The sequence below is a fragment of the Triticum aestivum genome, chromosome 7B (genome assembly GCF_018294505.1).
Source record: "Triticum aestivum cultivar Chinese Spring chromosome 7B, IWGSC CS RefSeq v2.1, whole genome shotgun sequence".
NCBI classification, from domain to species: domain Eukaryota; kingdom Viridiplantae; phylum Streptophyta; class Magnoliopsida; order Poales; family Poaceae; genus Triticum; species Triticum aestivum.
In genome coordinates this window covers 629,472,287-629,498,047 of record NC_057813.1, presented here as the reverse complement: position 1 = coordinate 629,498,047, position 25,761 = coordinate 629,472,287, and the positions used below count along the sequence as shown (strand labels likewise).

At 46.2% G+C, this 25,761-nt stretch overlaps 2 protein-coding genes and 1 long non-coding RNA gene across 5 annotated transcripts; all 3 read left to right on the top strand.

Annotated features, from left to right (window-relative positions):
• Positions 1–3,765: 3,765 nt before the first annotated feature.
• LOC123160389 (uncharacterized) lies at positions 3,766–18,814 on the top strand. Of its 2 annotated transcripts, XR_006480151.1 has the most exons (4): positions 3,766–4,048; positions 13,358–13,464; positions 17,500–17,677; positions 18,610–18,814. It is a non-coding gene; the product is annotated as an uncharacterized lncRNA (long non-coding RNA). The 2 variants fall into 2 exon arrangements; XR_006480150.1 differs by lacking the exon at positions 13,358–13,464.
• On the top strand, positions 13,471–16,135 carry LOC123160388 (vegetative cell wall protein gp1-like). The gene is made up of 3 exons (XM_044578209.1): positions 13,471–14,497; positions 14,611–14,715; positions 15,815–16,135. Exons 1-3 carry the CDS (start codon positions 14,043–14,045, stop codon positions 15,915–15,917), a joined length of 663 nt encoding a protein of 220 aa, XP_044434144.1. The 5' UTR covers positions 13,471–14,042; the 3' UTR covers positions 15,918–16,135.
• Positions 18,815–20,284: 1,470 nt separating the features above from the next.
• On the top strand, positions 20,285–23,250 carry LOC123159133 (serine/threonine-protein kinase PBL27). 2 transcript variants are annotated; one of them, XM_044576957.1, is made up of 6 exons: positions 20,285–20,380; positions 20,483–20,693; positions 21,581–21,859; positions 21,981–22,185; positions 22,326–22,702; positions 22,804–23,250. In XM_044576957.1, exons 3-6 carry the CDS (start codon positions 21,647–21,649, stop codon positions 23,029–23,031), a joined length of 1,023 nt encoding a protein of 340 aa, XP_044432892.1. In that variant the 5' UTR covers positions 20,285–20,380; positions 20,483–20,693; positions 21,581–21,646; the 3' UTR covers positions 23,032–23,250. The 2 variants fall into 2 exon arrangements, with proteins under 2 accessions (XP_044432892.1, XP_044432893.1); XM_044576958.1 differs by having other exon boundaries at positions 20,353–20,693; positions 21,608–21,859.
• Positions 23,251–25,761: the final 2,511 nt, after the last annotated feature.

Below are 25,761 nucleotides of genomic sequence, written 5' to 3'. Positions count from 1 at the left end.
CGTCCCAACGACCTTGGAGTGACCGAAAGATCCGTGGTGACCTATTGAGATGCTTCGCCATCATGCGGAAGTACTGATCTTCGATTATTTTCCAATACCTCTTGGAGGTTTGAGATGTACCCGTGCAAGCATCAAGAGACACCGCACACCAAGCCTGGATCAAGATTTGATCTTCTAAGATTGTGTAGTTCTTCAATCTCACGCTTTTTTTGCTTGCGCTTTATCATACGCCCACTCATCTACCTCCTCCACTTCATCTTCACCACCGTGATCATCCACGCCACCCTCCATTTCATTGTAATCGAAATCAGCGAACGGGGCTTGATCGATGTCGACGGCGTTGGTGTTCAACAAGTTCACTAACTCGGCAGTGGCATTGTTAGAACCACCGCTACATTGAGCGACATCAAGTCACGAGCTACCACAATGGCGAAAAGCGAAGCAAGTACAAGGGATCTAAAATGCATACCTTCCGACCATTTCATCGAACACCTAGCCTGCGGTGGAAGCATTGCCGTTGAATGGCATCGTCGGGGAACATCTTGCCGGGGCGGAGGGAGTGGACGAAGGCGCCAGCCTTTTCATAGGAACCTTCTTGCACTTCACGCCCAAAACTTTGCTCACCTTCTCCGCCGGCGGCCAGGCAGATCACGCAGCGGCGGTGGCGCCCGGCGCGCGTGCCTTTCCAGCGGGGCCAGCCGGATTGCCGCCCTACACGACAACGTTGCCCTGCCGCTTGCGGGCAGGCGCGATGGTGCCTTGGGCGACGACGGGGGCGACATGACCGGCGACGAGATCCACCAGAGGGGATTGTGCGTGCGCGATCGACCTCCATGGTGACGGGGGACGGCTGGGAGGCTTCCATGGCGGCGAAGAATGGCTGGGGAAGATGGACCAGAGCGGGCGGTGGCGGGGCAATGACGGCCGAGGAGGGTTGGGGGAGTGGGAACGGTCGTGCGGAAATTTCCCTCGCGCCAAATCTCGTTGCGGATAGGGGGGCGAGCTCAGGTCGGCCTCCCACCCCATGAATCTAAAGGTTGAAGGCGAACTTTTGCCGCGCCCCGCAAAATTTTTTACGGGTTGGACGCGTTTGCGGGGTCTACTGGGGCAGAATTTTCCGCGCCAACCCGTATTTTTGCGGTTATTTTACGGATCGTGGTGTTATACGGGGTCTGCTAGAGATGCTCTAAGGCATGCAGTTGTAACATAGATAAGACTCATGAGAGGCACAGGTAGAGGCGGAATCTTATTTGGCGCTTAACGCTCAAAGACATGCCTATTAGTACAGGGCGCCCTCTACCTATCCCGCTAGGTTCTAAGCGGGCTGACCGACCGGTTTTGGGAACCTTCTAAAAATACGGGCCCTCTTCTCCACCGGTTTTGGGAACCTTCTAAAAGGGTTTCTTCGGTTTTGGGGGCTAAGTTTTCTCTATTTTTTGTTTTCACTAGTTTGTGTTTGGTTTTGTCGGTTTATTTATTTTACTTTTTATTTTATTTTTCATTTTAATTTTTTGAAACAAGAATTGTTTCTTCGAATCCATGAACAAATTTTCAAATCCACCAACATTTTTAAGTTTTGAGAAAAACTTAAATGCTCAAACATTTTTTTAAATCGTGAATATTTTTCCAAATTTGTGATTTTCTAGAAAAAGCAAAAGTTTTTCAATCTTGTGAATTTTCTGGGAATTTGTGCACTTTTCTAAATTCGAGAACATTTTAAATTCATGAATATTTTCTCAAAATATGAATTTTCTAATAAAAAACCTGGAGGGCCAGTTTTTTTCTAAACTAGCAATGCTTAGTTTTTCTCTATGCAGTGAGCGAGCGAGCAAGTCTGGCAAGAGAGGCTAGTGCTAATTTGGTCCCTCGACGCACTACTTTTCGTGCAAGCGTCGAAATGCCAATTAGCGCTCAAAGCACTATGGAGGACCTCTCGAGGTGGAGTACTTCCCAAGGCTGAACGAAAGCGAGGTGGTGGTGGACCGAGCCTGAGAGCATCACCATGAATAAATTGGTGCCCAAAAAAAATTTAGGGTAGGAAAGAGAAGATTTTTGGGCACCATGACTGTTGTTGCTCTAACAGGTGATGAAAAAGTGGTGCCTTATTGATTTCCTTCTTCTCTTGTACTCCAAAGTTGCATATAGATGTTGAAACAAAACATGTCGTGATAGACTTTGTGAGATCACAACACAAATAATGAAACAACATACCAAATTCAAGGTCAAATCAACTATTCAAAATCAAGTTCAACATATCAAGCTGCAAGAATTGTGCATTACAACCACAAACAAAAGTGCATACATGAATACATAGTTGTGGAAAGGTTGGCGGGGGAGCAACCTTCTTCTTATTGTTTTGGCGGGAATCACGACAGGGACCGTTGCGGGTCTGACGGGAGTAGCGGTGAGTCCGGCGACAGCGGCAATCACACTTGAGTGACCTTCCATGGCAAATTGGTGGCCGATGAGGGTCGCGGGTTGGAGGAGGTTGGGCGATGGGAAACTTCCGTGCGACGATTGGGAGTTCGCGCAGCCGATATCGTATTTTGCGGCAGATGCATGGATTCTGCAAATTTTTAGCACTTTGGACTGCACCAAAAAAGTTCCATCACCACTTGCGAACAACGCATGTGTTGAAGCAGTGCTTTTGACCCAAGATGACCTAAATCGTACACCCGAAAAAAAAGGGACCTAAATCGTAGTTTCTGGGCATGAACGGTGTTTCTCTGAGTCCTCGACAACGCGGCGGCGCAGGTGAAAGCAAGGACAATTCCGTGCAATTGCGTTGGTTCACGCATGTCCAGGCTCAAGTTACTATCTTCATGTGCGTGGCATGGCCCGTGAGGCAGGTGCTTATGTTTTAGGACCGTGAGGCAGGTGCTTAATTGTGTGCGTGTCTGTAGGTGTGCGTGCTCTCTCGCTCTCTCTCTCTCTCTGTGGACGGATCGATGGGCGTAGGACATGCATGCCAGAAACGGACGGCGGATCGATCTTACACGCCCACCTCCTGGGATGGCACTCTCGCCGATACCTCGTAACCAATAAACCAATCACCACGCCACATCTGCATGCAATATGGCTACATCACAATGGAATGCATGAAAAAGGCGTTTACAACGGATTGGCTGAGTGAGCCAACACATGAAGGGCAAGCAACATCTCTTGACTTCTTTTTGTATGCAAGTTGTTGCTAAAGCTATGCTCCTTAAAATAGAGAGAGTACAAAGGGCACACGGTTGGTCAGACGGATGAAAGTGGACAAGACATTCGTGAACCAAATCTTTCCCTACTATATATATATATATTATATTATATATTATATATATATATATTATATATATATACATATACATATACATATACATATACATATATACTAATAAAGCAGCGTTTGCTTCTGGTCGTACGTCGTCGACGTTTTTGCATAAAAGTCCCTGTAGTTTTTGCTATTCAACCCGCAGTCTTCGTGATAAGTCAACCGAACCGTACAGGCGATAGAAAAAAAAGCCATCCTCACGACTCTGCCTCCCGAGTCCCGATCCCATCTCCACCTCCATCGCGCCGCCGCCTCCCGCCTCCTGCGTCGCCCCGCCTGGCGCCGCCGCCTCCCGCCCCGCCCCGCCCGGCGCCGCCGCCTCCCGCCTCCTGCGTCGCCCCGCCTGGCGCCGCCGCCTCCCGCCCCGCCCCGCCCGGCGCCGCCGCCTCCCTCCCCACCCCGCCCCGCCCGGCGCCGCCGTACACCGCCGCCGCGCCTACCCTTGCCTCCTGCACCTGCTACCATGGCACCGCCGGGACTCCTCCCCACTGCTTCCACCTCGACAATGGTTTCCCCAACCCCGCCGGCTTCGCCACCAGCCACTCCTTCATCCACAATAATCATAGGAGACAGCTACACGGGCGAGCCTACGAGCAAGACCTCGACGACGCTGGCGGTGGAAGACCACGGATGTGAGGGCGCTTGGAAGGCCGCGGTGCCGCGATTAAGTCATGAGGACCGCGGCGGCAGCAGTCAAAATCTTCATGAAGTCTCTCCGCTTACCCTCCCTCGGTCTGATTTCTCTCCAATCTTTGAATCCCCTCAGTTTGAACTAATGCCATGTATTTTCTGAACAGTTAGTAAATCATTTGTCAGTTCTAAGATGGTTGATGCACCAAAAAAGATTGTATTGATTCAATCTGGAAAAGTCAAGATCACAATAGCTTTCAGAACAATTAGTGAATCATTTGTCAGTTGAAAGATGGTTGATGCACCAAAAAAGATTGTATTGATTCAATCTGGAAAAGTCAAGATCACAATAGCAATTACATATGCATTTGTTGGGCCAAAAGTAGCAGTTACATATGCATTTGTTGGGCCAAAAGTAGCAGTTACATATGCATTTAGTTAATCTTTTGGCCTATCACCGTTTCATGCATTTTTTGTGGACTTTCATTTGACCTTGAGTGTTGACTTGCTTTTCTGTTGCTAACAATGTCCGGCTTGCCGAATGTACTTGCTTATCCTTGTACTGGAGTGTTGGAAATATGCCCTAGAGGCAATAATAAAAGCATTATTATTATATTTCCTTGTTCATGATAATTGTCTTTATTCATGCTATAATTGTGTTATCCGGAAATCGTAATGCATGTGTGAATAACAGACACCAACATGTCCCTAGTGAGCCTCTAGTTGACTAGCTCGTTGATCAACAGATAGTCATGGTTTCCTGACTATGGACACTGGATGTCATTGATAACGAGATCACATCATTGGGAGAATGATGTGATGGACGAGACCCAATCCTAAACATAGCACAAGATCGTATAGTTCGTTTGCTAGAGTTTTGCAATGTCAAAGTATCTTTTCCTTAGACCATGAGATCGTGTAACTCCCGGATACCGTAGGAGTGCTTTGGGTATGCCAAACGTCACAACGTAACTGGGTGACTATAAAGGTAGACTACGGGTATCTCCGAAAGTGTCTGTTGGGTGACATGGATCAAGACTGGGATTTGTCACTCCGTATGACGGAGAGGTATCACTGGGCCCACTCGGTAATGCATCATCATAATGAGCTCAGAGTGACCAAGTGTCTGGTCACGGGATCATGCATTACGGTACGAGTAAAGTGACTTGCCGGTAACGAGATTGAACGAGGTATTGGGATACCGACGATCGAATCTCGGGCAAGTAACATATCGATAGACAAAGGGAATAGCATACGGGGTTGATAGAATCCTCGACATCGTGATTCATCCGATGAGATCATCGTGGAGCATGTGGGAGCCAACATGGGTATCCAGATCCCGCTGTTGGTTATTGACCGGAGAGTCGTCTCGGTCATGTCTGCTTGTCTCTCGAACCCGTAGGGTCTACACACTTAAGGTTCGGTTACGCTAGGGTTGTAGGGATATGTATATGCAGTAACCCGAATGTTGTTCGGAGTCCCGGATGAGATCCCGGACGTCACGAGGAGTTCCGGAATGGTCCGGAGGTAAAGATTTATATATGGGAAGTCCTGTTTCGGGCATCGGGACAAGTTTCGGGGTTATCGGTATTGTACCGGGACCACCGGAGGGGTCCCGGGGGCCCACCAGGTGGGGCCACCCATCCCCGGGGGCCACATGGGCTGTAGGGGGTGCGCCTTGGCCTGCTTGGGCCAAGGGCACCAGCCCTACTAAGCCCATGCGCCTAGGGTTTCCAAGGGGAAAGAGTCCTAGGGGGTTAAGGCACCTCCTAGGTGCCTTGGGGGGGAGGGAAACCTCCCCTTGGCCGCCGGCCCATAGGAGATTGGATCTCCTAGGCTGCGCACCACCCCCCCTTGGCACCCCTATATATAGTGGGGGAGAGGAGGGACCTCATACCTTGAGTCCTTGGCCTTAGGTTGCCTCCTTCTCCCTCCCCAACACCTCCTCCAACTCCATAGTGCTTAGCGAAGCTCTGCCGGAGTACTGCAGCTCCATCAACACCACACCGTCGTGCTGCTGCTGGTGCCATCTCCCTCAACCTCTCCTCCCTCCCTTGCTGGATCAAGAAGGAGGAGACGTGGCTGTTCCGTACGTGTGTTGAACGCGGAGGTGCCGTCCGTTCGGTGCTAGGATCTCCGGTGATTTGGATCACGTCGTGTTCGACTACATCATCCCCGTTCTTTGAACGCTTCCGCTCGCGATCTACAAGGTACGTAGATGCATCCAATGACTCGTTGCTAGATGAACTCCTAGATGATCTTGGTGAAACGAGTAGGAAAATTTTTGTTTTCTGCAACGTTCCCCAACAGTGGCATCATGAGCTAGGTCTATGCGTAGTTCTTCTTGCGCGAGTAGAACACAATTTGTTGTGGGCGTAGATTTGTCAACTTTCTTGCCGTTACTAGTCCTTTCTTGCTTCAGCGGTATTGTGGGATGAAGCGGCCCGGACCAACCTTACACGTACGCTTACGTGAGACCGGTTCCACCGACTAACATGCACTAGTTGCATAAGGTGGCTGGCGGGTGTCTGTCTCTCCTACTTTAGTTGGAGCGGAATCGATGAACAGGGTCCTTATGAAGGGTAAATAGAAGTTGACAAATCACGTTGTGGCTTTAACGTAGGTAAGAAAACGTTCTTGCTAGAACCCTAATTCAGCCACGTAAAACTTGCAACAACAATTAGAGGACGTCTAACTTGTTTTTGCAGCAAGTGGTTTGTGATATGATATGGCCAAAGTTGTGATGAATGATGAATGATCTATATGTGATGTATGAGATGTTCATGCTATTGTAATAGGATTCACGACTTGCATGTCGATGAGTATGACAACCGGCAGGAGCCATAGGAGTTGTCTTTATTCTTTTATATGACCTGCGTGTCATCAAGAAACGCCATGTAAATTACTTTACTTTATTGCTAAACGCGTTAGCCATAGTAGTAGAAGTAATAGTTGGCGAGCAACTTCATGGAGACACGATGATGGAGATCATGATGATGGAGATCATGGTGTCAAGCCGGTGACAAGATGATCATGGAGCCCCAAGATGGAGATCAAAGGAGCTATGTGATATTGGCCATATCATGTCACGTTTATTATTTGATTGCATGTGATGTTTATCATGTTTTGCATCTTGTTTACTTAGAACGACGGTAGTAAATAAGATGATCCCTCATACTAATTTCAAGAAGTGTTCCCCCTAACTGTGCACCGTTGCGACAGTTCGCTGTTTCAAAACACCACGTGATGATCGGGTGTTTTATTCAGACGTTCACATACAACGGGTGTAAGACAGATTTACACATGCAAACACTTAGGTTGACTTGACGAGCCTAGCATGTACAGACATGGCCTCGGAACACAGAAGACCGAAAGGTCGAGCATGAGTCGTATAGAAGATACGATCAACATGAAGATGTTCACCGATGTTGACTAGTCCGTCTCACGTGATGATCGGACACGGTCTAGTTTAACTCGGATCATGTAATACTTAGATGACCAGAGGGATGTCTAATCTAAGTGGGAGTTCACTAATAATTTGATTAGTTGAACTTAATTATCATGAACTTAGTCTAAAATCTTTGCAATATGTCTTGTAGATCAAATGGCCAACGTAGTCCTCAACTTCAACGCGTTCCTAGAGAAAACTAAGCTGAAAGACGATGGCAGCAACTATACGGACTGGGTCCGGAACCTGAGGATCATCCTCATAGCTGCCAAGAAAGATTATGTCCTACAAGCACCGCTTGGTGACGCACCCGTTCTCCCTGCAGAACAAGATGTTATGAACGCTTGGCAGGCACGTTTCGATGACTACTCCCTCGTTCAGTGCGGCATGCTTTACAGCCTAGAGCCGGGGCTCCAAAAGCGTTTTGAGAGACATGGAGCATATGAGATGTTCGAAGAGCTGAAAATGGTTTTCCAAGCTCATGCCCGGGTCGAGAGATATGAAGTCTCCGACAAATTCTTTAGCTGTAAGATGGAGGAAAACAGTTCTGTCAGTGAGCACATACTCACTATGTCTGGGTTGCATAACCGCTTGACTCAGCTGGGAGTTAATCTCCCGGATGATGCGGTCATTGACAGAATCCTCCAGTCGCTTCCACCAAGCTACAAGAGCTTTGTGATGAACTTCAATATGCAGGGGATGGAAAAGACCATTCCTGAGGTATTTGCTATGCTGAAATCAGCAGAGGTAGAAGTCAGAAAGGAACATCAAGTGTTGATGGTCAATAAAACCACTAAGTTCAAGAAAGGCAAGGGTAAAAAGAACTTCAAGAAGGACGGCAAGGAGGTTGCCGCGCCCGGCAAGCAAGCTGCTGGGAAGAAGCCAAAGAATGGACCCAAGCCCGAGACTGAGTGCTTTTATTGCAAGGGAAGCGGTCACTGGAAGCGGAACTGCCCTAAGTACTTAGCGGATAAGAAGGCCGGCAAAACCAAAGGTATATATGATATACATGTAATTGATGTGTACCTTACTAGTGCCCGTAGTAGCTCCTGGGTATTTGATACCGGTGCAGTTGCTCACATTTGTAACTCAAAGCAGGGGCTGCGGAATAAGCGGAAACTAGCAAAGGACGAGGTGACGATGCGCGTCGGGAATGGTTCCAAGGTCAATGTGATCGCCGTCGGCACGCTACCTCTGCATCTCCCTTCGGGATTAGTTTTAAACCTTAATAATTGTTATTTAGTGCCAGCTTTGAGCATGAACATTGTATCGGGATCTCGTTTAATTCGAGATGGCTACTCTTTTAAATCTGAGAATAATGGTTGTTCCATTTTTATGAGAGATATGTTTTATGGTCATGCTCCTATGGTGAATGGTTTATTCCTTATGAATCTCGAACGTGATGCTACACATATTCATAATGTGAGTACCAAAAGAAGTAAGGTTGATAATGATAGTCCCACATACTTGTGGCACTGCCGCCTTGGTCACATAGGTGTTAAACGCATGAAGAAGCTCCATGCTGATGGACTTTTAGAGTCTCTTGATTATGAATCATTTGACACGTGCGAACCATGCCTTATGGGTAAAATGACCAAGACTCCGTTCTCAGGAACAATGGAGCGAGCAACCGACTTATTGGAAATCATACATACCGATGTGTGCGGTCCAATGAGTGTTGAGGCTCGCGGTGGCTATCGTTATGTTCTCACCCTCACTGATGATTTAAGTAGGTATGGGTATATCTACTTAATGAAACACAAGTCTGAAACCTTTGAAAAGTTCAAGGGATTTCAGAGTGAGGTTGAAAATCAACGTGACAGGAAAATCAAGTTTCTACGATCAGATCGTGGAGGAGAATACTTGAGTCACGAATTTGGGGCACACTTAAGAAAATGTGGAATAGTTTCACAACTCACGCCGCCTGGAACACCTCAGCGTAATGGTGTGTCCGAACGTCGTAATCGCACTCTGTTAGATATGGTGCGATCTATGATGTCTCTTACCGATTTACCGCTTTCCTTCTGGGGCTATGCTTTAGAGACTGCCACATTCACTTTAAATAGGGCTCCGTCGAAATCCGTTGAGACGACACCGTATGAATTATGGTTTGGGAAGAAACCTAAGCTGTCGTTTCTAAAAGTTTGGGGATGCGATGCTTATGTCAAGAAACTTCAACCTGAAAAGCTCGAACCCAAATCGGAAAAATGCGTCTTCATAGGATACCCAAAAGAAACTATTGGGTACACCTTCTACCTCAGATCCGAAGGCAAGATCTTTGTTGCCAAGAATGGGTCCTTTCTGGAGAAAGAGTTTCTCTCGAAAGAAGTAAGTGGGAGGAAAGTAGAGCTTGATGAAGTATTACCTCTTGAACCGGAAAATGGCGCAACTCAAGAAAATGTTCCTGAGGTGCCAGCACCGACTAGAGAGGAAGTTAATGATAATGATCAAGATACTTCTGATCAAGCTCCTACTGAAATTCGAAGGTCCACAAGGACACGTTCCGCACCAGAGTGGTACGGCAACCCTGTCTTGGAAATCATGTTGTTAGACAACGGTGAACCTTCGAACTATGAAGAAGCGATGGCGGGACCAGATTCCGACAAATGGCTAGAAGCCATGAAATCTGAGATAGGATCCATGTATGAAAACAAAGTATGGACTTTGACTGACTTGCCCGTAGAACGGCGAGCCATAGAAAATAAATGGATCTTTAAGAAGAAGACAGACGCGGATGGTAATGTGACCATCTATAAAGCTCGGCTTGTCGCTAAGGGTTATCGACAAGTTCAAGGGGTTGACTACGATGAGACTTTCTCACCGGTAGCGAAGCTGAAGTCCGTCCGAATCATGTTAGCAATTGCCGCATTCTATGATTATGAAATATGGCAAATGGACGTCAAAACGGCATTCCTTAATGGTTTCCTTAAGGAAGAATTGTATATGATGCAGCCGGAAGGTTTTGTCGATCCTAAGAATGCTGACAAAGTATGCAAGCTCCAACGCTCGATTTATGGGCTGGTGCAAGCATCTCGGAGTTGGAACATTCGCTTTGATGAGATGATCAAAGCGTTTGGGTTTACACAGACTTATGGAGAAGCCTGCGTTTACAAGAAAGTGAGTGGGAGCTCTGTAGCATTTCTCATATTATATGTAGATGACATACTTTTGATGGGAAATGATATAGAACTCTTGGACAGCATCAAGGCCTACTTGAATAAAAGTTTTTCAATGAAGGACCTTGGAGAAGCTGCTTATATATTAGGCATCAAAATCTATAGAGATAGATCAAGACGCCTCATAGGTCTTTCACAAAGCACATACCTTGATAAGATATTGAAGAAGTTCAATATGGATCAATCCAAGAAAGGGTTCTTGCCTGTGTTACAAGGTGTGAAATTGAGCTCAGCTCAATGTCCGACCACGGCAGAAGATATAGAAGAGATGAGCGTCATCCCCTATGCCTCAGCCATAGGTTCTATTATGTATGCCATGCTGTGTACCAGACCTGATGTAAACCTTGCCGTCAGTTTGGTAGGAAGGTACCAAAGTAATCCCGGCAAGGAACACTGGACAGCGGTCAAGAATATCCTGAAGTACCTGAAAAGGACTAAGGAAATGTTTCTCGTTTATGGAGGTGACGAAGAGCTCGTCGTAAAGGGTTACGTCGACGCTAGCTTCGACACAGATCTGGATGACTCTAAGTCACAAACCGGATACGTGTATATTTTGAATGGTGGGGCAGTAAGCTGGTGCAGTTGCAAGCAAAGCGTCGTGGCGGGATCTACATGTGAAGCGGAGTACATGGCAGCCTCGGAGGCAGCACATGAAGCAATATGGGTGAAGGAGTTCATCACCGACCTAGGAGTCATACCCAATGCGTCGGGGCCGATCAAGCTCTTCTGTGACAACACTGGAGCTATTGCACTTGCCAAGGAGCCCAGGTTTCACAAGAAGACAAGGCACATCAAGCGTCGCTTCAACTCCATTCGTGAAAATGTTCAAGATGGAGACATAGAGATTTGTAAAGTACATACGGACCTGAATGTAGCAGATCCGTTGACTAAACCTCTCCCTAGAGCAAAACATGATCAACACCAGAATTCCATGGGTGTTCGATTCATCACAATGTAACTAGATTATTGACTCTAGTGCAAGTGGGAGACTGTTGGAAATATGCCCTAGAGGCAATAATAAAAGCATTATTATTATATTTCCTTGTTCATGATAATTGTCTTTATTCATGCTATAATTGTGTTATCCGGAAATCGTAATGCATGTGTGAATAACAGACACCAACATGTCCCTAGTGAGCCTCTAGTTGACTAGCTCGTTGATCAACAGATAGTCATGGTTTCCTGACTATGGACACTGGATGTCATTGATAACGAGATCACATCATTGGGAGAATGATGTGATGGACGAGACCCAATCCTAAACATAGCACAAGATCGTATAGTTCGTTTGCTAGAGTTTTGCAATGTCAAAGTATCTTTTCCTTAGACCATGAGATCGTGTAACTCCCGGATACCGTAGGAGTGCTTTGGGTATGCCAAACGTCACAACGTAACTGGGTGACTATAAAGGTAGACTACGGGTATCTCCGAAAGTGTCTGTTGGGTGACATGGATCAAGACTGGGATTTGTCACTCCGTATGACGGAGAGGTATCACTGGGCCCACTCGGTAATGCATCATCATAATGAGCTCAGAGTGACCAAGTGTCTGGTCACGGGATCATGCATTACGGTACGAGTAAAGTGACTTGCCGGTAACGAGATTGAACGAGGTATTGGGATACCGACGATCGAATCTCGGGCAAGTAACATATCGATAGACAAAGGGAATAGCATACGGGGTTGATAGAATCCTCGACATCGTGATTCATCCGATGAGATCATCGTGGAGCATGTGGGAGCCAACATGGGTATCCAGATCCCGCTGTTGGTTATTGACCGGAGAGTCGTCTCGGTCATGTCTGCTTGTCTCTCGAACCCGTAGGGTCTACACACTTAAGGTTCGGTTACGCTAGGGTTGTAGGGATATGTATATGCAGTAACCCGAATGTTGTTCGGAGTCTCGGATGAGATCCCGGACGTCACGAGGAGTTCCGGAATGGTCCGGAGGTAAAGATTTATATATGGGAAGTCCTGTTTCGGGCATCGGGACAAGTTTCGGGGTTATCGGTATTGTACCGGGACCACCGGAGGGGTCCCGGGGGCCCACCAGGTGGGGCCACCCATCCCCGGGGGCCACATGGGCTGTAGGGGGTGCGCCTTGGCCTGCTTGGGCCAAGGGCACCAGCCCTACTAAGCCCATGCGCCTAGGGTTTCCAAGGGGAAAGAGTCCTAGGGGGTTAAGGCACCTCCTAGGTGCCTTGGGGGGGAGGGAAACCTCCCCTTGGCCGCCGGCCATAGGAGATTGGATCTCCTAGGCTGCGCACCACCCCCCCTTGGCACCCCTATATATAGTGGGGGAGAGGAGGGACCTCATACCTTGAGTCCTTGGCCTTAGGTTGCCTCCTTCTCCCTCCCCAACACCTCCTCCAACTCCATAGTGCTTAGCGAAGCTCTGCCGGAGTACTGCAGCTCCATCAACACCACGCCGTCGTGCTGCTGCTGGTGCCATCTCCCTCAACCTCTCCTCCCTCCCTTGCTGGATCAAGAAGGAGGAGACGTGGCTGTTCCGTACGTGTGTTGAACGCGGAGGTGCCGTCCGTTCGGTGCTAGGATCTCCGGTGATTTGGATCACGTCGTGTTCGACTACATCATCCCCGTTCTTTGAACGCTTCCGCTCGCGATCTACAAGGTACGTAGATGCATCCAATGACTCGTTGCTAGATGAACTCCTAGATGATCTTGGTGAAACGAGTAGGAAAATTTTTGTTTTCTGCAACGTTCCCCAACATGGAGTACCATTATTCACCATATACACACTTTCCAATTCTGCCTGTTTACTATCTAGGAGTCAGACCATGGCTGCACGGAGCAGGTCCACCCACTAGGGGCTGGCCGCCGTGTCCGCCATGAGGATTCCTGCACTAAGCCTTGCCGGCATTCCCGGCCACCAAGGTACTTCTACTTATGTGTCTCTATAAGATTCCTGCATATGTTTTTGTGCTTTCCACTTAATGCATTGTTAGCTCTATGTTACACTTCTTTTAGGTACTTCCTGCTCCAGGATTTTCTTTGTGCGAAAATCAATATACATAGGCATATTTGCTCATGAAACTGCTCTGGTTTTTCTTTTAGAGTTTACTCCCATTTACTTGTGTCGTTCTACAATAATAACAGAATTGATATCGATTAAACTTCTTTGAGTATCTTGAAATTTAATGATTTCCCATGGAATATGAAGTTTGAGAATGACACCTGCTGAGCTGAAAATAATCTAGCGAGCAATAGTATAATGAATAGTTATTACCGTATCGGCATCACATTGCTCATGGGTGAATAACACAACAATAAACTAGAAAAATGGAAATGCTCTGTTTGGTTTGGGTACCATTCAGGAAAGTAGTTAACAGAGATAGACTATTTGACAGTTGCAGAGTGACACCACCACCACATATGAAGCAGAGAGTTTGTAAAGAGACACTAAATAATCATCTGGAGTAAATCTGGGAGTGGTTTTAGAAAAACTGGTTGAAATGGTTTGGTTTTTTATTATGGGCTTGACTGGTTTAGGTTTTATTGGGCTGAGGCTTTCTTTAGTTCGGTTTGGTTTGGGTTTGGAGAGAAACCAGTTTGGGTTAGTTGGTTATGGGCTGAAACCGTTTGATGTATTATGGGCTATAAACTGTGGGTACAACCCGGTTCTCTGTATGGGTTCATTGCCTTCGACTGCTCCCCAACCCACGCGCCGCCCGTCTTCGCCCTCGCCGCCGCCCGCACGCCCCCCTGTCTCTTCCCCCTCGCCGTCCCTTCCTTGCGCCACCGCCTCGCCGTCCCCCTCCGGCGCCGCCCCCTCCTTGGGACAGAAGATCCAGCATGAGCTACCCCGAGCTGGCCCTCCCATCGTTGCCGCCGCCCCTCCCCGTCCGTTAGGGTTGAGGTCGCCGGGCCGTCTCCGCCGCGCCACCTTCCCTCCGTCGGCAGCCGACAGGTACCTCTCTCTCTCTCTCTCTCTCTCTCTCTCTCTCTCTCTCTCTCTCTCTCTCTCTCTCTCTCTCTCTCTCTCTCTCTCTCTCTCTCTGACCGGCTACTCCTGTTGACCAGGTCCTGCTCCTCCCGTGGCAAGCCGGCAAGGTGCTCTGGCCGCATCGCCGGCAAGGTGCCCCTGCTGGTCCCCTCCTCGTCTGCAACAACAACAGCAGCAACCAGGTCTTTATTCCTCAACAAAGAACCACTTCGATTTGTTCTCTGCATGATTGTACATGTTAGGTTCAGTTTCAGTTTGCGAGAGGCGAGTGACGCTTTGTTGTTTGGCTTTGTCGTGCATGTGGAGCGGTGCTCCGGCGGCGCTCATGCCAAGCGCCGGTTATGAATGTTGCCATCGGTAGTTGCATCCGTGGAGCTTGGCATGTTGCATGATGCACTTTAGTATCAGTGTTCATTAGTGAAATTCTGCACTTTAGTATGATTTTAAGAGTGATTTGGGAAGTATCAGTGTTCAGCATTTTCTTCAGATATCATTGCTTCTGCACTTCCTGTGGCTATTTGGGAAGTATGCCAATTCTGCACTTTAGTGAAATTCTGCCATTTTAAGAGTGATTTGGGAAGTATCAGTGTTCAGTGATGGGCCGTCTTCAGTGGTTATATATTGATAGAGACCTCACTTGATGTTATCATGACCAACTGTGCTTCCGGGGGCTGTTCCAATATTTTGCTTCATGGGTTATATGCATCCATAACATCCTCACTTCAGGTCTCTATCTTCAGTGATGGGACACCTTTGCCGAATCTCTGTGGTTATATATTTTTCTTCTAGCCCAGAATTATTAATTTTAATTCTTGTCAAAATCATGCCTCTATATATGGTGTAGGCATGCATGCTAGACACTCTGGCTTGTATAAAGAACAAGAAAAAGCAAAAACTGCTATAGTGTAGGCATGCATGCTAGACACTGTCGCTAAGCGAAAATACTCTTTTCCGTTAAACTTGAAACCAAGAAAAAGTAAACAAGCGAAAACACTGTCGCTAAGCGAATACAATTTGGTGACAAAACTGCTGGTTTGGCATATTGCATTATTGGGCAGATTGCATTATAGCAGTGCATTTGTTCTGCTCCACTTGAATTATTCAAGCAATTATCATCTTTGGATGGCTGCTGAGACATGCATTGCTATTCCACAGTTATTTGCAGTGATTTATTCATCTGACTTGAACAACACATATATGCTGTGCATCGCAGTTTCCATTGATTTCAGTCCTCTACTCAGACCACTAACACCAGTCTTCCTCTCCTTTGCTGTTATGCAGAAATGCCACGTCAAGAACAAGGATATCGGGAAGTTCTTGGATGGTATCTACGTTAGCGACAAGGGCGCCATCAAGGAGGAGTAGAGTGCGAAAACCGTCCTAGAAGCCGTGTTTCGGCCTGCCGTGTTTCATTGTCTGTGTCGTCGTCATGATTTTGAACTTTCTCTAGACTGAATTTTGTAGTGGAGTTAATTGTTAGGAATGTGCCATGGACCATGTTATCTTTATTATCCTGCATATTGTCACCGCATGAATCGGTACGACGCTTGACTTGAAAGTATTTGAGGTTAAAACAGGACATGGATGTGCTCTATCGTTAAATGATTTGGTTATGCGTCCACATTGCCCGCCTTGTCTTTTTTAGCTGTTCTAAGAGTTCTTTGTTGCCGATTCAGGCAAGTCTTGGATGTTTCTGCTAAATTATTGTTTGGCATGTCACTGTTAAACTAAAGTTGAATACGGTTATGTATTGGGTTTAAACCCATGGTTATATACTGGGTGTGGACCGGTTTGGGTGGAAAAAATATTGGGTGCAGTTTTGGTTGGGCTGGAAATGGTATTATTTGGTTATGGTTCAGGTTTGGTTTTGAGAGGTACGTGTACGGGTATAGTTTAGTTTTGGTCCAGTTATTAACCCGTTCTCAGATTTAATCTGGAGTGAGACACAATTGCTTTCTTGTTTAGTGAAGACGATCTTTTTTGGGGTGTAATATAACTATGGTAGCTCTCTGGAGTGAGAATGCCGAGGCCCTAAAAAACAGCCATCGACACGGAGTTCCTGCCATTAAGGATAAAAAAGCTAGCAGAGAAACAGCTTGGGGAATCACAAGCTTATCTTGCCTTTTGAATGTGCAGCCTGTAACCAGAGAAGCTTGTTCTAATTATCGTATGCTTATTTTCCCCGAGCTGTTTCTCTGCTAGCTATTATTCTCAAGCAACTACCAAACTATGGATAGAAGAAGTCTTAACATGGAGCTATTTCAAAACAAGATGAGGAGAGACTCAAGAATTTAAACAGTAAAATACGAACCTGCACATGATCATATAATGTGCGGATCACAGGCTGGCCAAAGCCTTCTTTCGAGTCTCCTAACATTGCCTGCTTAATTTTCACTACCTGCAAGTACAACTAGCTAGAAATTTCGGTATGCTGCTATGTGCCTTGAGTTTGTAAGTCAAGATCTCTTTGCTTCCAGGAGAGTTTGACCACTCATATCTCTCTTTTTCTTGCCACCTGCACTTAGTAGTTTTTTTTTCTATGATATATATTGTATCATTTTGGTTGCTGAATATGATAGTCGTAGCCCGTCAAAATATTATGATAGCCGATTGATTCTTCTTAAAAGGTATATTGACTGTTGCAAAGTTTACCTGGTCTTCTATTTATATTTTCCAGAATACAGTCCTAGAGATGTTGCTTTATTTGAGTTCTGCTTATTGCATTTATTGGAGCACTTGCAATGGGCACATTGAATGTTTAAATGTTCCTCTTGCTGCTGACCACACTACAGTTCATTATATCTCATTGAGACCTTAATCATCTTCCATGTTTATTAGAAGGTAGCATAGTACTGGTTGAACCCGATAGTTACCTGAAACCATTGCTTAACACCGAGCCCCTCTACTTTCTAAAAGGTTTCCATTTTGGTTTACTGAATATTTTTTTCCTGCTTGAACTATATCAGTTGGGCAAGTGCTAGAACCCAGGAGCATATGATTTTGCTGCTCATGACATACGCGTCAATATTGCAATCAACTCTGACTGCAATTGTATAGACAAGGGCCTGCATTCTATATGGAAGGTTCGACATTGAAGCTGCTCGCATTGATCTGCAATAGATCTTGACTTCAGCGGAAAATGAGGTATATTGAGCTTAATTTCGCATGGTTACATACAGATAGAACCAGTTGTACAATATATGTTTTTTGTCCTAAAGTACCGCTTCTACTTCTGATTCATGTAATGACTATTCAGTGTATATAGTTCATTCTCTACACCTTTTCTTTTAAAGAAAACACTATTTCTTTGTGTTTATATTTAAGACCTATGTTTTTATTTTAGAGAACACATATGAATTTTTGTTGGACATGAAATGAGCTACCATAACTACTATAATCTATGCATATGGTTTCAGTAGATTTTTTTGGTTTTTTTTTCGAGATTGACGGGGGCCCAAAAAAACCCACCGCTTGTTATATTCCAACTCGAAGGTGACTTGGCAGTCAGTACAGATACAAGTAAGCGCCCAAAGGCGCAAAAGAAAATTACAGGGGAGAGCAAGAGAAAGCCCAAAACTAGAAGAAAGAAACAAAATGGAGGGGAAGGCTGGCACCAGAACCAAACTGAAACCCCTAGAGACCGACATCTCGGGTGGATTTCACGTGTTGAATTTCACATGGAGCAACTTTGTCCGCGGGTTCTGTACACACTATTTTCATCAGCTTGTGTAGTAGCAACAATATTTTGTGCCACGACATGTAGACGAAACAGAGGGAAATTTTTTGTAGAGATAGAAGTTTCACTATTAAAAACACAATAAAAGTGCCCTATGCTCTTTCATCTGACATAAACCATTTCAGATCATATTTGTCTACCAACCAGCATCTATGAATAGCAGTGGTGATATTATAAGGTGGCGGTATTATATATATATATATATATATATATATATATATATATATATATATATATATATATATATATATATATATATTCTTAGTTGAGAACTTGGTAGTTAGGGCATGTGGATTACAAATACCACGCCGAGAAAACTTACATGCTCTTGTCATTGCAGGTTTCATGGAGGCAGTGCCTTATTCTACATGATGGGAATTCAACGGCATTTTATTGTTTTGTTCTTAAATACTAGCTGGGTGTGCCGTCTATTCACAGATGAAGTAATCTGAACATCTCTTGCAGACAAAACGCTCGGGGAAAGTTCCCAGCCGTGCACCTGTGACCGCTGAAGAGGCATACTGTTTTAGGAATGCATGACAGACTGGTCGCAAGATTTGTGTCTAGGATGGAATTACATGATATGTCAAAATGGTGGTCTTTATTATGCAATTTAACTGATCTCTTGTTGCACCTCTCCTTTCCAGAAAAACAATTATTTAATTTTTCAAATTTGATCTTCTGTCTGCATAGTTTGCAAGGGAAATGCATCGGTTCAAAGCATTTTGGAAAATCTAGGTCGACAACCATATACTAAGTGAACTTACTACTGACTGCATTTCCTGTTAACAAAGTTTATTGTTTGATATTTGGGACTCTTAGTTTCTAAGGATAATTCAACCGAGGCAACACACCCGCATATGCACCTTATAGAGATGAGGGCAACCTTATTTGTTTGTTAGACTTGAATGTAAGTGGAGCGTACTGGCATGTGAAGTAGCTTTTGTCAAGTTTTCCGCCCGTTGCAACGCACGGGCATATGTACTAGTCCTCAGTTAAAGTTAAATTCTATGACGAAAAACTATTTTTGTGGAAACTATTTTTAGGGCCTCCACAGTCTACACATAGGTGCCTTTTTCTAAAAGAAAAAAAATCCTTGGCCACTAAAAATCTTCTAGAAATATATTGACTTAAATTACTCGAAACAGGTTTCGACCCTGCTTTGTATAAAGCAAAGTAGCAAACCACATGTCCATTCATCAAGTTTAAGTGCCGGAAAGTTGAAAAGATAAATAAATTTATTGAGGCAACAACATAAACATGCCAAAAAAAAGAAGAGAAAAAGAAGATGATGCATGGCTCCAGGGAGCCGGACCAATCATGAGCCTAGCCAATCCATGTCCATTGCCTAGAAAGTGAATGTCTATGTTGAAAGGAGGTCATAAATTTAAATATGCATGCCATACAAAGACATGCCTGATCACTATCTTGTTACACATCATTACATGGTTCAGGTCATCGTCGTGAACACTAATTAGAAGATGCGTCTCCTCCTATCTGTATGGTTGGCCTAGGCCTCTACGAACTGTCCTAGGTCCGGAGCCTGCCATTCACTCTCAGGGCCTCATGGACAATGCTCCATAGAAAGCGGACAACAAGACATGAGAAGAACTATGGGTCCTGAACTGGTGAGACGCCACACAGGGTACACAACCCATCAATAGGGCAACACAGGGGGCAAGAATGTGTGTCCTCAGACCAAAACTGTTGCACCGGTTGAACACGTGTTCCGACTCGCTACGATGTGTTTCATACTATATTATATATTGGTATTTATTTCTCGAGCACTCTAAAGAAGTATCTTGAAGATCATAAATTCCATTTGGTGCTCAAGGTCCATGAAGCTATTTTTTTTAAAAAAAAAACCACATTTCAAAGTTTTAAAGTTTCAAAGTCACACACACACTGACACACGCACATACCCGCACCCACCCGTCCTGGCCACTTTGATTGACTGAGACGGCCATACCGCCCGTGACACGTCCGTTTCTTTCTCGCAGTCGCAAGCAGTCTCACTTTCCGTTTTCGGCATGCCGGGCTACTCCAGGAAGGAAGCAGCCACAGTCCTCCTCCTATACTACACAGCTGGTGCGGCGACTGTCAGCTGCCGGGTGCGTCCATCGCCTGCGCCACACGGACTCGTCTCTTCCCCTTTCTCCCCTCCGTCGTCCCCTGGCACCGGCCACTCATCCCCCACCTCGATGAACTAGCAGGCTCATCCCAGGGGAGATCACGCGCGCCCACCCACGATCCGAGGAAGCGCGAGGAGCTAGCAGCGGGTTGAACTCTGAAGCAGATCGTCAGCCAGCCGACCGGCGGAGCAGTTGGATCTCACTGGCTTCCTCCACTGCAACCACGTTCGGCTCGAGTAGGTCACGCTCGATCCAAGGCCCAGCAGCCCCAGCTGATTTGATCATCAAGAACGTAAGTCCCCCAAAACCCCAAAATTCCCCGCTCTACTCCCCCTTTTCTTCAGCACGCTGGCTGAATTCGTCCAATCCAGCGTACGTAACAATAAATCAGCTTGGTCTGGTACTCTGGTCTGATGTCTTAAGAAAAGAACCGAGAGTGGCTGAGATCTGAAAACTGAAAGCGTGGTTTTGCTCCTTTTTTCCTTGTCTATTTCGCAAAAAGAAAACAGGGATTGGGCAGGTTTTGGTCTTGATTAGCTCCAGGTTATGGTCTAAATTGTTGTTTTTGGTTTATTTTTTTTCAAGAATCTACACTGCTTCAGCACGTTTAATTTTCCCAAACTCTAGCCCATACAGTACATAATTTAATGGTAGAGAAGTTGTTAATTCCTCATTCATCAGTGTCACAGAAAAAACGAACAGTAGTTGGCACAGATAGTTATCATCACGTTCTCAAATAAAAAGAAGATAGTTATCAACTTATCATCACCCATGTATGTTCAATTGTTCAGAATCTAGCAGTTGAGCCAAGTTCAGAAATGAAAATGTGGCAGCACAAAAAAGGTGCCAGACCTACACCGCTGTGCATATCTTGAGGATGATAACATATTTTAGCCAAGCCTCTGGTCATTCAAGGCACACGAGGAAACATGTATTCAAAGTTTCAAACATGCATGTGACTTCAAAATTTCAGTATAAACAGAACAGTCTATAAGATTATTCATGATATTTCTTAACACCCTGTGAATTCAACTTAAACCCGTGAGACGAGTCTAACAAAACTCCGGTAAACATAGCATTGCTATTTGAACTTCCAGGGACATATGTTTCCGTAGTACAATGTCAACTGACCTGCTGTGAAGCTAAATAGTTTTGCTCTTATGTCTATTGAAAATGCAGCACAATCTTGTTCTGGTTGACACACAGATCTGGCAAAAGGAAGCTAAGCCGGTGTCAAGCTGAACAATGGCAAGCTGTTTCCCCTGCTTGAGCGCCAGGAAGAAGGAGGTCCCACGTTCTGCCCCAGCCAATCCACACACCAGCAGCGTCCCTGGCACCGTGGCACGAACTTTCTCCTTCGAGGAGCTCGCGGCGGCGACAAGAAACTTCAGCGATGCCTGCCGCATCGTTGGTCGGGAGGATGGTCTTTACAAAGGCTTCCTCAAGAGCATCAATCAGGTGACGATCCAATTCTTCTCCTTTTACTTGTTAGTTTCATATACGTGCGTACCATGACGAGTTGACAACATGATCAATGTGAGGGAAAAAATGATTGATCAATCAACATCTGCATCTGTAGGTTGTTGCTATAAAGCTGCAGCATGCAGTTGATCCAAGTGGATCATCGGAGCAAGATAATGGAGAGTTTCTTGCCCTTGCGCTGATGATGAGCGGGCTGCGCCACCCAAATATTGTCAATCTTATTGGCTTTTGTGCGGATGGCCATCACCGGATCTTGGTTCACGAATACATGCCATTTGGTTCTCTAGAAGATCACCTCCACGGTAAGTAAGTGCGTACGTGTGCTATTTATATGCATGCCAACAATCTAGCTACAAAGCTTATAACTGTGTTCATGATTCGTTTGGTTAACCACCTGATTTCATTCAGAAAAAAGTTAACCACCTGCTCTTGTGACCATCAGATTCATCTCCAGGCAAAGCACCACTGGACTGGAACACGTGGATGAACATTGCCGCCGGTGTGGCCAGAGGGTTGGAGTATATGCACGACAAAGGTGTCCTCTACCGATGCGTCAAAAGTTCAGACATCTTGCTTGGAGACGGCTACCACCCAAAGCTGTCCCAATATGGACTGGCCGAGCATGACAAGGGCTGGTGTACTGGTATCGCCATGAGGACGACATTGGGTACTACGGCCCCCGAGACCGCGATGGCCGGGAAGCTGCTCCCGGGGTCGAGTGTTTACAGCTTCGGTGTCGTGCTGCTGGAGATGATCACCGGGCGGAGGGCCATCGATCACACCCAGGATGCCATGGAGCATCGGCACCTTGTCACATGGGTAAATTAATTAGCCATGGTTTTGGGATTCTATTTGCTACTTCTTGTTTCGCCATGAACGATCCGAGTGATGTCGTGTACTGATGTTTGTTGTTGGATCAGGCCCGAACAATGATGAAGGACAGGAGCCACTTCCGCCGGATGGCAGACCCGGCACTGCAGGGACGATATCCGTCCTTGGACTTGCAGGAGGCCCTCGAAGTTGCTTCGGTGTGCACCCACGACAGTCATGCCATGAGAGCACCCATCGGCACCGTCGTCACGGCTCTGTCGCGCCTCGCCTACGATGTTGATCCACCCGAATCATCACACCACGCGGCACCTAATTAACTTAGGAGGTAAACGGTGTCGTGTCATCTAGATGTGTCGATCATGATCAAGTTGCTTGATATGCTATGAACTGTGACCGGGAATAAGTTGTGTTTGTGATCGTTGCTTGTTCTAGAATAACTAATGCTTGGCCTGCATGATTAAGAATGTTTAAAACACACTCCTGTGTAACTGCCTAACTGGCAGAGGTTAATTGCCCAAGAGTGGTGGATTTGGAAATTGTGTTGGTTCCAGGGGTGGAGTGAAGTCAGGACATGAGCAAGAACCAGGATTAGGCAAATTAGCAGACGCATTATCAAGGCCCATATTACTAGGGTAAACATAAATAATTATGCAGGCAACCCCATTTATATATAGACGCGGTGCACCATTGAGTATCCTCAAAACTAACAATATCAAGTGAAAATATCCTCTTCTTTTCTTCTACTGATTGTATTCAAGAAATAAATCCCTCCGTTGTACTGTAAGCAGTGCTAAGTGTCAAATCACGCTGAATGTTGAATGCACCATCTGCCACAACGCCTTACCATTTCTGACCGATGAATTGATTGGGCGGGATTAAACTTGAACTGAAAACAGAAGTACAAACAGAGAAAGGCATGAGCAGCAAGAAGCAGAGGATCACTGGATCAGCCAGGGTCTTCTTTTTTCCCTAATATAAAGGATTTCCTCTTATCTATTTCAAAGAAAATACCTAGTGTGCTACAACCGTTTCAACCAGAAAAGGGAACAAAGAAACCAAAAGGCCTACCTACCCGGCAACATCTCCAACTCTGCTCAAAGCCACACCCTAGCAAAGTTGAATTAGTGAGTGACAGAGCCGAGAATTTTGAGACAGGCTTACAAAAACATGACATCCAGAAGCCAAGCCCGAAGCGCCTCCGCTATGACAGCAGAATACGATTTTAAGGCTCTGATCTCCCTCACAACCTGACAGAACAGCCCAAAATCCTCAACGATTCACTCAAATGACAGGATAGCTGTAGGCTGTAGCGGAGCACGCCTATATATCCTGCTAGCACTTGATGAATTCAGCACGTCAGTTACTGACATACCGTTACAAGTTTACAACTCATATATGCAGAAGAATAACACAGGTACAGCTCGGGCAACACCAAGGCAGACACTTTCATGCTCTGGTAGAAAAGTACTTTCATTCCTTTGCCGCCAGGACGTCCGCCTTCTTAAAACGTTTGGGTTTGGTTTCCCTGAATTTTTTTTTTCTCGAATATGCACGAGTGTGCATATTATATATTATAGAAGAAAGGCAAAGAGTGCCTCCACCATAGTTCCAAGGTTCATATTACAACACTCCTAATCCTCACTACTAGCCCACCGTTCAAGCCGAAGGAAGAAGGGTCCATGTCTCTCTTAAACTTGCCGGCAATAGACCACATTCTTCCTTCCGACCTTACTCTACCTAGTAAAACACCTAACGAAGGTGATGCCCCATCAAACACAATAGCATTGCGATGCTTCCACAACTCCCACAAAGTCAGCAAGAAAACCGTATGAAGATCCTTCTTGTGCCAGCCGTTAGTCCCATGCTTCTCCGCAAGCCAGATGGCTAAGGAATCGTGTGCAGTCGGAGTCCAGTCCAGCATGCCCAGCGCCTCACATACTGCAGCCCACGCTGACCTGGCAAAGACGCACGTCAGTAGCACATGATCAATCGTTTCGTCCTCCTGGTCGCATAAGGGGCATGCATCCTGGTGTGGGAGGCCTCTCATCGCCAGTCTGTCGGAGGTCCAACACCTGTTTCTTAAGGCAAGCCAAGCAAAAAACTTGCAGGTAGCTGGGGCGTGAGACTTCCAGGTCAGCTCTGCCATAGGTTCAACCGTCCGTCCCCAAAATTTTGCCGCGTAAGCCGAGCGCACCGAGAAACGGCCGTTGGTCTCCCATGACCAACCGACCAAGTCCGGCCCATCCGCCTGCTGCTCCCACGTGCTTACTTTGATCCAAAGCTGTAAGTACTCCTGCAATGCTCCCTCACCAATATTCGGGCCAACATCCGATGCCCAAGACCCATTTTGCACAGCCTGGGCGACTGATCTCGTCAATCTGGTCCGCCTTGGGATCATACCATATATTGTTGGAGCCATCTCTTGTATCCGCATACCATCTAGCCAACGATCCTCCCAAAAAAGTGTATGGAGACCACAGTTTGCTTCACTCCTCATAGCCGCCTGGACAAGTAACTTAGCTTCTTTGGGGATCTTGATCTTGAACTCGCTCCAAGGTCTACTCGTGTCCACTCTTGTGAGCCATGCCCACCTGGCTTGCATGGCCACATTCAGCCATCTAAGGTTAGGTATCCCTAAGCCACCAGCCCACTTCGGCGCACACACCGAATCCCAAGCAACCGCACAGTTCCCTCCGTTAGCTTCCGCTCTTCTGCACCATAGGAAGCCTCTACACACTTTGTTCATTGCCGCAATTGTCTTCTTTGGTAAGTCGAGCGCCATCATGGCGTGGATGGGCATGGCACAGAGCACAGACTTCACCAATGTAAGCCGCCCACTCTTCGGCATTAGAGCCGCTTTCCACTTAGGCAGACAATTTGCCATCTGATCAACTAGAAACTGCATTTGTGCCGCGGACTGCTTCCTCAAGGTCAGCGGCAGCCAAGGTACTTAATTGGAAAAGCCCCTCTCGGGCATCCCAGCCGATGACACACCGTACCTGCCTCCTGATCATTGCATCTTATCGGTAGGGCCACCGATTTGCCCA